Raw genomic sequence first — 15,879 nt, 5'->3', positions numbered from 1 at the left:
ACTAAAATTTGTAACTTAGTTTATTGTACTGTATCACTGTTAATTTCTTGGTTCTGATCACTATACAATGGTTATATAGGATGTTAATTAATATCAAGAAACTGAGCGAAGGGTATAAGGAAACCTTCCAAAATGGTTTTGAAACTTTTCTGTAAGTCTAAAATTTGTTCAAAATAAAAATTGTTGAAAAATTGTTTAAAAACATAATTTAAACCTTAAAGCAAAATAGGATCAATGTATTATTATGGGACTTACGATAGTGAAGAAGTAAAATGACAATAGTTGTACGAAGAATGGAAAGAGGGAAATAAAGGTGTTCTGTTGTGAAGTTCTTAGAATATATGCAAAATAATACAATATTATTTCAATGTAAAATGTGTCAAGTTATGATATGTATTGTAAACACCAGAGGAAACACTAAAAAACATCCCACAAAGATGTGTAACTAATATGCCAAAAGTTTAGATAGATGAAACTTACATTTAAAAAATACTTAATCCAAAAGAAAGCATGAGAGGAAGGGAAAAAAGCAACAAGTGGCTGTCAGGCAGGACAGAAACACAAGACCTAACTATATGCTGTTTACAAAACCCATTTTAAAAAGCTAGAAAAAGGTATACAATGCAAGCACTGTATGACACCGCTGAATGTAAAACATTAACAACCAACTTGACCTTGCTGATATTTTACAATCCTCCAAAAAACAGCAGAATATACAGTCTTTTCTTCAACTGCATTTAGAACACCTATCAAGACAAGCCCTATTTTATAAATCAAAGCAAAAAAAAAAAAAAAAAAAAATCTGAAAACCTCTCTCACATATTTGGAAACTGAACAATTAACTTCTTAATAATCCATGGATCAGAGAATAACAAGGGATATTTAGAAAATATTTTGAATAATGAAAAGACAACCTACCAAAATTTGTGTGCTACTAAAAAAGTACTTTGAGGGAAATTTCTAGCTATGAAATAGTTATATAATGAAAGAATAAAGGCCTGAAATCAATCTAAACCACCAATTTAAGAAAACAAAGAAAATCGTGTTAAGCCCAAGGAATTAAAAATAAAAACAAGAAAGCATAAAAACAAAAGATTTTTTAAAAGATCAACAAAACTGATACACATCAAGCCAAACTGATAAGCAAAGAGAGCAGTCCCAAATTACCAATTTCAAGATAGAAAAGGGAACATCACTATATATATATATATATATATATATATATATATATATATATATGGAACATTAAAAGCTTAACAAAAATATGAACTTTAAGCCAATAAAATCAACAAACTGCACAAAATAGACAAATGCCCTGACAGATCAAACCACAAATTTTCAATAGAGAACAAATAGAAAACATGAATAACTATGTGTCTATTAAATAAACTGAATTTGAAATTCAAAACTTGTCCATACACACACAAAAAACCCTACTCCCAGACTGTATGGCTGATAAATTCTACCAAACATTTAAGGAGGAAATAATACTAATTCTGCACAAACCCTTCTAGAATATAAAACAAAAGAGGAAGAAACATGTCTCAACTCATTCTATGATACGAGGACATTATTACCCTGATACCAAACCATGACCAAAATTTTTAAAAAAGAAAGTAAAATTACAGATCAATATCAATGATAAATACAGATTTTAAAATCCTTAACAAAATTTTAGTATATTAAATCTAGAAATATATAAAAAGGCCCTTTGAAAATGTACCTAGTAGGCAATCAAAGATTGGTAAATGAGTAATTTAGGTTTGTTTCACGGTTATAAACTCTCCTTTACTCTTACTTGACTCACATTTAGGATTCTTACATTCTAAAATAACCCTTGTTCTTTATAGGGATATTTTTCAAATATTCAGAGTTTAGCTCTATAACATAGCAAATCTTAATAAAATACATTTGTAAAACTATGTAATTAAAAAGAGTTGGAAATACTCATCCCACAAGTTTGAACAGATTTAGAGAGGTCAGATTTTATAACAGAACATTATTTATACTTGTCTTAAAAGCTTAATTATCCCTTTTCATTACAAAGACGACTTCAGGGACTCTTCTAAGCAAGTGTTTCTGCAACTAAGGGACATGGACAAGTGACAATGTTCCTCTGACTTTGTAACATGCTGTCTTTAGGGTACCATGTCTGTCCCCCTCTCTTTCCCGTATCTCAGCCAAATGGAAAGTAAACTGTCTCCTTTGAACCTATCAAATCCTTCTAAAACAGTTCAAGTGCTATTTTTCTGTGTTCTTTTTTTTTTTCCTCCTGAGACAGGGTCTCTGCCACCCAGGCTGGACTACAGTGGCGAGGTCACAGCTCACTGCAGCTTCAACCTGCCGGCTCACGTGACTCTGACTCTCCCACCTCAACCTCATGCGTAGCTGGGACTGTGGGTGTGTGCCAGCATGCCCAGCTACTTTTTTGTAGAGATGGGGTTTTGCCATGTTGCCCAGGCTGGTTTCAAACTCCTGGGCTCAAGTAATCCACCTGCCTTGGCCTCCCAAAGTGCTATTCTGTGTTCTTTTTTTGCCTCCTTTAGCAATAATAACTTCTCTGGGTTTTTGTTGTTTAGTGAAAAGCATGACAATTTCATAACAGTAATAAGTAAACAGTTCATTTATAGGTTTCTAATGTTTCATGCTGGTTCCCAGTCGAAAGGAGTTATTTATTAACAACTATGAATTCCCTTTACTGATTTCTCTTTCCTGCTAAAGTAAGTTACTTATTAGCATTTGTACAAACATTCAAATGAGATTATTAAATAATGTTACCTGGACCATATAAGCAATTGTATCACTCCTGGCAGTCCTGAGAGAATTTCAAGAATTTTAGTGATCATAAGTTACAATTTTAGTTAATACTGAAAATATAACTGAAATATTATAATGCTATACTAAAATAAAAATATATAATACTAAAATCTTGAAAATACTAGTTTTTATATATTATAAAGTTATAGTAATAATACCATATTATAATACTATAATACTAAAATATAAAATAAAAATAGGTTAATAGTACTGAGCTTTATTAAATTCCCTTCAAGCCACATTTATTGAAAGCCTACCACTTCACGTCTAAAAAAATTCACAGAAAAATTACATAATAGGAGTTAAACTAAATCTCTAAGGTCAACTTTTTGAAAAAAGTTACTGACTCTGTTCAATATGCTTTTATATAGAAATATTAAATATATACACATGTATATGTTGGTTATATGTACATCATTTGACTTATGATAAAGTCTAACACCCCCATATCGCAGAATAGTAAGAAACTGATTTTGTTTTCAATAAATGTTACTGAGTCAAATAGGTAATTTTTAAAATGCTGATTCTTAAATGTAAATTTAAGGAGGTGAAAAAGCTCTATCATGAAAACAATGAAAGAAATTCAAAGGCACCAAAAAATGGAAAGACATTCCACGCTCATGAATTGAAAGGATTAATAGTGCTACAATAACCATACCATCCAAAGTGATCTACAGATTCAATGCAATCTCTATCAAAATGCCAATGATATTCTTAAAAAAAAAATGTATATATATCCTAAAGTTCATGTGGAACCACAGACGACTCTAAATAGCCAAAGTAATACTGAGCAAAAAGGACAAAGCTGGAGGGAACACACTGCATGACCTCAAAGTATACACAAAGTTAGGGTAACCAAAATGCACAGTACTGAATAAAAACAGACAATAGACCAATGGAATAGAGAACCCAGAAATAAATCCACATATTTACAGCCAACTGATATTTGACAAAGGAGCCAAGAATATACATTGAAGAAAGGACAAACCCTTCAAGAAATGGTGCTGAGAAAGCTGGATATATATATGCAGAAGAATGAAACTAGATCCCTATCTCTCACTATATACAAAAAATCAACTCAATAAACTGAAGACTTACATGTCAAGAACCAAAAATATAAAACTACTAGAAGAAACATAGGGGAAACACTTCAGGACAATGGTCTGGGCAAAGATTTTATGGGTAAAACCTCAAAAAGTAGGGCAAACCCAAGCAAAAATAGACAAATTGAATTATTTCAAACTAAAAACTTCTGCAGAGCAAAGGAAACAAAGACTGAAGAGACAACCTGCAAAATGAAAGAAAATATATGCAAACTACTCATCTGATAATAGATTAATATACAAGAAACTCAACAGCAAAACAATAATCATCATTATGATTTAAAAATGGGCAAACAATCTTTTTTTTTTTTTTTTTTTTGAGACGGAGTCTCGCTGTGTCGCCCAGGCTGGAGTGCAGTGGCTGGATCTCAGCTCACTGCAAACTCCGCCTCCCGGGTTCACACCATTCTCCTGCCTCAGCCTCCCGAGTAGCTGGGACTACAGGCGCCCGCCACCTCGCCCGGCTAGTTTTTTGTATTTTTTTTAGTAGAGACGGGGTTTCGCTGTGTTAGCCAGGATGGTCTCGATCTCCTGACCTCATGATCCGCCCGTCTCGGCCTCCCAAAGTGCTGGGATTACAGGCTTGAGCCACCGCGCCCGGCCGGCAAACAATCTAAATAGACATTTCTCAAGACATACAAATGGCCAAAAGGTATATGAAAAAATGCTCAACATCACTAATCATCAGGGAAATGAAAATCGTAAGTACAATGAGAAGGTATCTCAACCCTATTGGAATGGCTATCATCAAAAAGACAAAAACAACAACAACAACAACAACAACAGATACTGGTGAGGATGCAGAAAAAGAACTCTTATACACTGTTGGCGGGTGTACCATAAATTGGTCCAGCCACTATGGAAAACAGTATGAAGGTTACTCAAAAAACTAAACAAAAACCTGCCATATGACCAAATAATCCGACTACTGGGTATATATCCAAAGGAAAGGAAATCAGTATATCAAACAGTTATCTTCACTCTCTTATTTATTACAACACTATTCACAATAGTCAAGATATGGAATCAACCTCTAACAACAGATGAAGAAAGAAAATGTGGTATATATACACAATGAAATGCTATTCAGCCAAAAAAAGAATAAAATTCTGTCATTCACAGCAACATGAATGAGCCTGAAGGACATTATGTTAAGTTAAATGAGCCAGGCACAGAAATATAAATACTGTATGTTGTCTCATGCTAAAAAAGTTGATCTCAAAGTAGTGAATAGAATAGTGGTTGCTAGAGGCTGAGAAGGGTGGCGGGCATTGGGGAGCAGCGGGATGGGGAGAGGTTGGTTAATGGACACAAAACTACAGCTAGATAGGAGGAATTCTATCTGTTCTAAATTCTGCTATTCTCTAACACTGTCGGGTGACTTCAGCAATTTATTGGATATTTTCAAATAGCTAGTAAGGAGGATTTTGAATGTGTCCAATGAAAAGAAATGATAAATGTTTGAGGGATGGATGTGCTAATTACCATGATTTGATCATCACACATTGTATACATGTACGGAAACATCACATTGTAAACCATTGTAAACCATAAATAAGTACAATTATTATTTCTCATACATATGAATGCTGTGAGAATTGCTTTGTAAATGAAGATGATCTGGGTTCTCAAAAAGCATATACTTTAATATATCAGATAATTTTCCTAAGCAAAAAGGTTGACAACTAGACCCACATGAAATTGTATACTACATAAATATGTAGCATTTTATTGAACCTACAATGTAGGTAGAGCACATTTTTAAAAATACTCCAACTTCTGTTTTTATAAAGAATAATAAATAAGGGAAACTTTAAAGAAAGAGAAGAAATCCTAAACACACAATTCAGAGAGAAAAGAAATCACAGGAATATTAGCAAAATACAAAATGAAGTTTATATCTGGTTTCAATGAGCAACAATTTCCTTCCCAAAAAAATAAAATCCTTTAAAACTTCACTGTCTACAGTTGCCTAAATAAACAGATTCATTATTCAAACTATCTGGTGGCCCCTGCTCTAACCCACTCATAAACAGAGAATATACAAAAGCACATCTTTAACAGGAAACTCAAAGGAACCAATCAGTTGGGAAAGGAGGTTTAAAAAAGTGGTTATTTCCTGTTTTCCCTCTGAAAACATGGGTTCTTGACTGTCTTTGTGTAGAGTGAAGAGTCTTTTTCAAGATTAGAAATGGAGAAAAAAGGAATGGATCACTGATCTATAAAAGAAAGCAATGACTAAGGTTTCAATTTATCTACTTAACCCAAAAAGAGGGGACGTTTACTTTATTTGTCCATGCCTTAACATACAAAAGGAGAAAAGTAAGTGAACATTACCAAATGAAAAGTTTTCTTAACTACTTTCTGATATATTATCTCTGGCTCTAAACAGTCTGTTCCAGTATCTTTTTACTGTTTTCTGCCAATTTTTACCCATGTAATATGTACCACTGGTATCAAATCGCATTACATTAATTCTTAAAAGGATAAATGTTCTAATTTTAATATTTTTTTCCTATCAAAGCAACAGCATAGCCCAACCTTGTGCAGTGGTTAAATTCCAATTATATTATTTAAACTAAATAGTAGGCTCTATTTCGAAAACTCCTAATTTAAAAAAATTTATTTTTATTTTTTAGAGATAGGGTCTAGCTCTGTTGCACAGGCTGAAGTGCGGTGGCGCAATCATCACTGACTGCCCCTCCAATTCCTGGGCTCAAGGATCCTCCTGCCTCAGCCTTCCCAGTAGTTGGGATTTAAGGCATGAGTCACAGTGCCCAGCTGAAAACTTATATTCCTCAAATATACTGCTGAATACAAACTAGATGGCATGATTTAAAGTGATATATTTATTCAAACAATGAAGAATAAGCATCTAATATAAATCTAATATATATTTATAAATAATGTAGCTCTAATATGCATAAATGAAAGTTTAACAAAACTATAATTAGCATATATTTTGAATTAAAAATTCCCTGTTATGGGTTTCTGCAGTAAGTCAAATAAATTATATTAAAGGTGTTTAACACTTTAAAAAATGTCAAATTTCCATTTTATTTGATCATTGAGCACAGGTCTTATTTTATAAACATTCTCCAAGGAGCTCATAACTTCTTTTAAATTAAAAACCCATTAAAGCAAGATCTACATCACAGAAAATAACTATTTCCGTCTTTCTGTTACAATAAAAGATAGCTCTCAAGAATTAAAAACAAATATATAGTGATCAGGAAACTGCAAATCAGAACTACAATGAGATACGAATTCACACCATAGAATGGTTATAATAAGAAAAGACAGATAACAACAAGGATACTGAGAATGCAGAGAAATTGGAATCCTCAAACACTACTGGTAGGAATGTAAAATGTTGCAGTCCCTTTGGAAAACAGTCTAGTAGTCCCTCAAAAGGTTAAACAGAGTTACCATGTGACTCAACAATTCTACTAGGTATATACTCAAGAGAAGTGAAAACAAATGTCCACACAAAAACTTGTACACAAATACAGTAACTATACTCATAACAGTCAGAAAGCACAAACAACCCAAATGTCTGACAACTGATAAATGGATAAATAAAATGTGGTACGCTCATATAATGAACTATTATTCAGCAATAAAAAGGAATGAAGTACTGATACATGCTATAACCTTGATGAGACTTGAAAATATTATGCAAATTAAAAGAAACCTGTCATAAGAGACCACATATTATACGATTCTATTTATAGGAAACATCCAGAGAAAACACTAATCTATAGAGACAGAAAGTAGATTAGTGTTTGCCTAGGGTTAATGAGTTAGCAGAAATCAGGAGTGATTGCTTAAGGGTTCAGAGTTTCTTTTGGAGGTACTGAAAATGTTCTAACATTATCTCTGATGGTTACATAAATCTGAATATTCTAAATATCACTGAATTGTTTATTTTTAATGTGTAAATTGTACGGTATGTGAATTATATTCTAATTAAACTGTTAAACCCAATCCTCCCCCCAAATCTTGTGCAATGGCTTTCAACTGCAGTTGCACATAAAATAACACAGGATACACTTTAAAAGTACAGACCCTGGAGCTACCAGAGAATCAAAATCTATGGGGGTGGTACCCACTTTTCTAGATTGTGGGGACAGTATAGTGGAAACGACCAAGACTTACATTTCAAATTCTGACTCTGCCAACCTAGAAGCACGATCTTCGGTAAATTACCTAATTTTCCTACATTGTCAGTTCCTTCTTCAGTACAATGGGAAAAATACCTATTTCATTGGGTTACCGTAAGGATATAAGATAGTATATTTAACGTATACACGGACAGAACAATGTATAGTATTATGATTCATGTGCTCAAACAACAGCCATTCTTATTATTATGATGTTATTTTTACTAACATTTATTTTCTTATTCCCTATAAAGAAACAGATGACGCAGACTTCTGCATGTTTGCCCCAGATCCATGCATCTAAGTTAAACTTTATAAATCATAATTCCTTATGAGAAACATTAAATTATACTTTTAAAAGCAGTTTACTTTCTGATGCCCTGCTTAGAATGAAACAAGCAACACTTACGATATTACCATTTTTACAGAAGTCCAGCAATTACAAAAACACAAACTTTAGTAATGTCACTAATTATGGGAAGGAGCCCATTAACAAATTCAATGGCTGTTTTTAAAATTACAATTTAGGAATAAAGGTCAAAAGACTAGGTAGCCACAAATACAAGCCATATAATTACTTAAAATATGCCAATTTTAAAAGATACATTCACTTTTTAATAAAAATGCTATCTATATGCTCAAGAATATATATGTATGTTAATTCCTAGGTAATATGATAGCATTTCTATGGAAAAAGTCCTTAGAAATTTGTGAATTAAAGTCAGACTTTTAGTACTGAGTGTAACACTTACACAAAACAGTAAGAACAAAGACAGGAAATAACTTTTATATTTCTATGTAGAAATTCAGCATTTATTTCTCCAACTGCCTGTAATTCTATTCCATAACACGAGCCATAACACGCAGGTCAAATTTTGACTAAATATGACACTAAAACAAGTCCTTCAACAACCACATTTCTATCTGAAGACATGGAATGGAGCATTTTCACTCAGAAATTCCTGGGAATATTTTAAAATCTCATGAGTAAGTCATACTCTGTAGTACATTACTTGAGAAAACCTATCATAAATTTTCTAAACACATTAAATTAAACCAAAATTTAATTAACATTTGGATTGTCTAGTTAAGAGTTAAATGTAACAAGTCACACTTAAAATTTAAACCACATCTTTTTTCAAAGCTAAACAAAATATTAAAACATCCACAGAATATCATATCTTTGAAAAGCTGCAAAGCCTAAAAATCAGAAAGTTTATCACTCATTATAAGACCAATACTGAAAGCAACAATATAATCTTTATTTTTTTCAGAATAAAATAAACTACCTTTAATACAAAAAGAAAACATCCTTTAAAAAGCTTCATAATCAACATTTTATGACGATTTTTATAAATCTTATAAAAAGGGCCCACAAAGGCAATACCTTTATCAATTTTTCAAAACTGATGTCAATGGATTACTATATTCCAAATGTTTCAGAATGTTTTTCCATAATTAAAAATGCCAGAACTAATTTTTAATTTTTTACTGACATGTTCACATGTGTATATTCCCTATGTTTTTCTCCTACTACCAGGCTTTAAAAAACATTTTCTTTGTTTTAGTACAAGTTAGCTTTATATACAAGACTGGAATGAAAATTACCAAAATGCTAACAGCGTTGCATTTGCTACAGGTGACGTTTCTTCTACCGTTCTAAATTCTTGTGTTATTTTTAATAAACATGTAAGTACTTTCAAGATGCAAGAAAAATTTTTTTCCTATTTTCTTATGACACTGCTCTTTCATAAAGCTCTGATTTGTCAACCTTTTGTGGTAAATTAGGTAGAAAGTGATGTGAATTTAAACATCTTTCAGAAAAAGATGGAAAAGTCAGAGAATGAGAAAATGTAGTTTTCATATATCTAATAAAATTGTATCAACAGATACTTTAAAAACAGGTAACAACAACATGAAAATTAGGCAAACATCTTTTCTTCTTTAAATTTATTCTCCAACGAAAGTAAAAGAAGATTAGGTTGTGTGGGAAAGATCTAATTACATCTATTTTCTAATTCACTTTTTAAGTCTATGAAACAATTTCAAGCTGTGTACTATTAACAGTGCTGAAAATGGAATAAAGTAAACCATTTAAAAAGTTGTAATTTAGAAATAAGCTGTTTTTAGGCAAGTATCAGGCATTTTTTGATATGAAAAAGCACTCAAAATTATTTAGCATAGCAAACACTACAAATAATAATAATCCAAGGCCTCTTACCAATTTCAGCAGGTAGTTGTTTAATTTTGTTCTCTCGAATGCTAAGCATGCTGAGTTTTGACAAGTTTTTGATGTCCTTTTCCACAGTAGTTATACGATTAAAGCGAAGGTAAAGAGTGGTGAGAGAATCCAGCCTATACACCACTGAAGGAATTTCTCTCAGTTTATTATGCCGTAAATCAAGCATCCGCAGCTTCTTCAAGTTATCAAGAGAGTCAGGCAAACTGGTAAGTGAATTTTCACTTAGAGCCAATGTCATGAGATTTACTAAACACCCCACCTCTGCTGGGAGGGACTGCAATTTGTTACTGTATAAATAAAGTTCTGTTAATTGAGTCAACTCTTTGATTGATGATGGCAATATGTGTATAGATCTCTTGGATAAGTCCAAACGCATTGAATTCTCTTCCCGGCATTTGTTGAGTTCTTTAATCACCTCTGCATTGCTGGATTTTTTTCTAGTCCCAGGTGCTGGGTTTGGCCGTTTGATCGTATTGTCAACTGAAAATGCCACCCCTGGTTGGGCAGCACTGGAGTCCTTCTTTCCGTCTTTGGCATCTTTCCCTTTGGTCTTAGGTTCTTTTTCTTTGCTCTCTTTCCCAAAACCTCCAGAAGCTTTTGCCTCCTTTTCTCTTTCCTTGGCTGATGGTACTTTGGGATCTTTTTCTTTAGAGTCTTTTTCTTTTCCTAAACTACTACTCATGGTGACTCAAGCCTGGACAAAAACTACATGAACTCCTTTTATTTTCCAGTAATTGAATTCAAAGATGAAGAGACAAAGATCCTACACAATCAAAAAAGTACTGGCTCGAAGAAGTAATCAGCATGCAGTAACATCCATCTGTTACATGTTGGATCTAAAAGCACTATGCCCATTTCTGATAATGCATTCCAACTGGTAAAATAGTGCTGGTCAATCAGTGATTCATTAGAATTCCTGAAATATAATATAGAGAGTATTAAATTACTTTAGATAATTTATATTAAGTAAATAGGCTCTGAAAAACAATCTTATTAGAGTTTGTCATTTTCCTCTGATTTCATTCTTAAATATTTATGAACATCCTTTATTATGTAAAAATCCATTTAAAACTACACAGCTTAATAAGGCTGGCTCTACCTTTAAGAAACTTGCAGTCTCATAGGAAGAGGTAAGAATGTAAGTTACTTTAGTATAAAATTTTGTAAGAGCTAAAAAGTGGAAGAAACCACAACAATAAGCTTAATATTTATTAAGTCCTTTCTATGTACTAGCATTATTCTGAGGAATTCACATATATTAATATAACACATACAACAGCCCGATGAGATATATTGTTATCCGCATTTTATATAAAGAAACACTAAAGCACAGAAATATTTTTAAGTAACTAACTTTGAGATCTTGGAAACATGATGGAGCCAATATTCCAAATTAGGTAGTATGTGCTCACAGCCTACGTTCCTAACCCACTACACTAAAACAGTTCTATCTACAATTGGCAGATAGCTTTAGATAATAGAAAGGATTTCAATGGTGGTGAAGATAGAAGGGAGAGCAGTCTGGCAAAAGAAAAAAAATGAACAAAGTGAAATATGTATGAAAAACAGCACAGTTCAGGGAAAGGGGCATTAAGAATCCGTACTTTAATAAGCACTCTATATGATTCTGATGGAGGTAGACCTGGGGATCATCTTTGAAAACCAGTGATAAAGGGCAATGTCCGATGATGTGAATATCCTAGGGACTGAAAAAGTGAGAAAGATCAATGGCACAGAGTTCTTAAAAGCAGAAAAAGTTTGCTGGTAAAATGACAGGCCGAAAAGATTGGCAAAGGATAAAAAGATTACTAAAATATTTATGGAAGGAATCAGTCCTCCCTAAACATTTTGGAATTTAAAATTAGTAATTCTTATTTTGTGACTCTATTGTTAACTCTATTTATCTAACTGATAATTATTTGGTACTTGGGATTAAAGATAAAATAACTTCTTACCTGACTAGCTTAAGCAGTTAAAACAGTTATTAGAATTTTGTCAGACTACCAAAAGGATGTGATAATGTTAAGTGCTAAGGATTCTGCTAATAATTTATTTTTACAGGATGTGAACCCCACTCTATATACAAGCTTGCAGTTTAGACAGCCAAAACACTCACATATAACAAGTAATTGATAAGACAGTATATTATTAAATCCTCAGATGAGTGGCATATGCTATAGCACTTTTGAGAAAATTGGTATCAGTGAGAACGGTTGAGAAAAGCATACAGGAAGGACTTAGGCTAACTAGTCCTAGATTAACGGGTTGCGTTCAAGCAACTAAAGGAGAGGCAGCAAAGCATTACAGATGGGTGTCATGAAAAAGAAAGTTTTGCCTAGAATAAGGAATGGAGCTTAGTTTGCACAGGACACTGAAAATGTGTCACTTTGCTGAAGCAAACGGTCAAATGTGCAGAAATAACAGGAACTGGGGTAGAGGATGAATAATCTGTAAATCTGAAACTGCACAGTGTGAACTTTACTGGTATATAAGATTCTACAATTAAACAAACACGTCATTATTTGCTAGCACACCAGGAGAGCTCTATCTACTACTACCCACCCCTTTCGAAAAAAAGAAAAGAATTATTTTGCACTACAATGGAGAGAGACTAAGAAAAACTCTAGAGATACTGATTCAGAAAAGAATGCTGATAAGCCAATATGAAAATACATTTACTAAAACCATACAACTGTAAATAATGGGAAGTATGCATAGCTAAAGGGTTACAGACATTGCTTATCAATTTGTATTTAAGAAATGTCACTATATCAAGTTTCTGGAATCAAATTTCTATTTAGCAAGATATGTATATCCTAAATTTAGAAGGACACCTCCTATATAAAGATCAAATGAGATATATAAGGCGTAAAATCACATATATTAAGTACAGAGGATAGAACAAGACTATCCCTATTAAAAGGTAAGAAAACTTAGAAAGAAATAAAAAGTAAACTTTTCTAATGATAAAAATGAAAAAAGAAAATACATGACCTGAGATATTTGTTTAAAAATACAAATTTCCAGGCTCCATCACAAATCACTGAATCAAAGTTTTAGGGAGAAGGGGTCTAGGTATTTTATAAAAATAAATGCCTCAGCAAAAGCTTATCAAGTTCGGGAAATACAAGATATGACCAAATGTAAAATCTGAACACCAGTATATTTAATATTATAGTTTTCAAATATAATTAAAAAATAATGAAGGTTGAAGGTAATGGGTGGGTCAAGAAACTGTATTAATGGAAATACAAGTTATTAATAAAGTTCCCATTGAAATCTAAAAGGACTTCCCATAATCTATAATACTATCCACTGTATCTGAAATTCAGACTGATACTTGAACTGTCTGATGGGTTTACTGCAGTGGTGATGAATTTGAACTAGTGACCCACAAACTCATCCTGTAGTTCTTGTACCTAATGAGATTTGCAGATATATATAGTTCAGTAATAGCTCATAAGAAATGTAACTAGTCAGAGAATAAAGCTTTTGACCTTGACAAAATCACTATGCTTTACTTAAGGGAATTAACTCACCAGCCAGACTTAGCTATTAACTAAAAATTTCTCACATCCAGTAAAAATATTTTTGGCCAAGAGAACTAACAAGTTATCTGACAGTCAAAAATTAAGTTCTGGATCTAGTTCAGACCTGAATCAGGTGACACTGTCAAACATTTTAGATAAGAAAACACATTGAGAGTAATCTTTCATGTTTCTTGGAAATAAGTTATTTATTTAATAGTTGTTTTTTAATCACTTCAACTCCACTATGTTTTGGGGGAAGGCTATATTTGCACACAATTTGAATCTTGTACCCACTTAGGTAATAGAATACACAGTACCCAGTCTCGAAATGCTTGAAATCTAGTGATAAAAGCGTAAAACTGCATCAATAATTAAGCTGAGGCTGGCAAGGAGGTTTTTATACTGGGATCTTTACTACCCCAGAGGACTCTCTTATTCACCTCCACCTAATAACTACCGCATATGAAGCACTTGATATGTTAGCTCCCTTGAATACATTTAACCATTAGTGACCTCAAACAAAAAAACTATAAATTTGGCAGGCGTGGCAAATTTGCTAGGATTACACGTCTGTAATCCTAGCACTTTGGGAGGCTGAGACAGGTGGATCACTTAAGGTCAGGAGTTCGAGACCAACCTGACTGACATGGTGAAACATCATCTCTACTAAAAAATACAAAAATTAGCCGAGCGTGGTGGCGGGCGCCTGTAATCCCAGCTAATCGGGAGGCTGAGGCAGGAGAATCGCTTGAACCCAAGAGGCAGTGGTTGCAGTGAGCTAAGATTGCGCCACTGCACTCTAGCCTGGGCAACAGAGAGAGATTCCCCAAAAACAAAACTACAAACTACAAACTTGGTGGAGCTCTGAGTTGATACCATTTTTCTCTGGTACATAACTATATTCCAAATTATGAAAACTCTGAATTTCAAATTCCTAAGAGTTCCTCTAGTCCCAGTTTACAGATGAGAAAACTGAGGCACCAAAGTCAGATACCTACTAAGTGACTAACGAAAAATTCAAAACCAGGTCAGCCTGGTAAGGACTCGAAAGCCCAGATATATTCTTCCCCCATCCCATGTTGGATTTCGGAGATAAACATCCAAATCATGATTAGGAGGGTGTTGATTACAATTCATTTAGGCTTCTAATAGCTTCTAAGTCAAGGGTGAGCAAACTTTTTCTGTAAAGTGTCAGATATTAAACACTCGAGGCTTTGCAAGACAGATTGCTTTCTGCTACAGGTACTCAATTCTGTCATTTTAGCAGAAAAGTAGACAATATGCAAATGAGTAAGAGTGGCTGTGTTTCAATAAAACTCTACCAAAAACAGACCTCAAACTGGATTTGGCCATCAGGCCATAGTTTGCCAAGCCCTGTCATAAGTCAGTGTCAGGTTTTAAATCATTCCTTTCAGGAACTATATTTTTATGCAAATTGGACACAAGAAGTAAAAAATGTAGGCTGCCAAATTTGGAAAGGCTGGTTATTCAAATTTAGTAATTTGGACTTTATCATGCAGACATCATGATTCTTTCAACTCTAATGTTCCAGCAGTATACTCTCAGGGGCTGCCAAGAGTAAATATAAAAAGCCAGTAAAGGACTCCTGAAGGAGAAGAGGCTATGATTACGGTCATATTTTAACAAAATTTACCTGACACTGTTAAGAATGATTGTAAACAGGACTTCAGAAGGAAGGCAGAAAATTTAAAAAGCTAATAATTTCGTGTTTAATCAGTGCCAGACATTTTCAGCAAGAATTCTCTAATGTTCAATCAGTGCCAGACATTTTCAGCAAGAATCATCTGGGGAGCTTAGAAATCCTAGCCTCTAATCCAAGAATGCTAACAAAATAAGTATCTGTGGTAGGGAACAGTAAGCTGTATGTTTAAAGAGTTTTCGAGGTGATTCTATGTAGAGGCAAATTTGGAAGTCACTGCAATAGTCCACGCCAAACATGATAAAGGTACAATCTAACTATTTTTAGCTACAGTATTTTGGAATTTTGTAGGTTCACTTTAGGT

At 33.4% G+C, this 15,879-nt stretch overlaps 1 protein-coding gene across 3 annotated transcripts in view; it reads right to left on the bottom strand.

Moving 5' to 3' along the window:
• Window positions 1-15,879, bottom strand: part of SHOC2 (SHOC2 leucine rich repeat scaffold protein) — a 91,094-nt gene that overhangs the window by 36,971 nt on the left and 38,244 nt on the right. For 2 of the 3 annotated variants that reach the window (NM_001257588.1, XM_077944944.1), the window contains exon 2: window positions 10,305-11,241. The exons of the other annotated variant lie outside the window; for it this stretch is intronic. In NM_001257588.1, the coding sequence (NP_001244517.1) occupies window positions 10,305-11,007 (703 nt within the window). In that variant the 5' untranslated portion in view covers window positions 11,008-11,241. The remainder of the gene's footprint in view (window positions 1-10,304; window positions 11,242-15,879) is intronic. 3 annotated transcript variants of the gene reach the window in all.

Source organism: Macaca mulatta, chromosome 9 (assembly GCF_049350105.2).
Source record: "Macaca mulatta isolate MMU2019108-1 chromosome 9, T2T-MMU8v2.0, whole genome shotgun sequence".
NCBI lineage: Eukaryota > Metazoa > Chordata > Mammalia > Primates > Cercopithecidae > Macaca > Macaca mulatta.
This window is presented reverse-complemented; position numbering and strand designations above follow the sequence as displayed.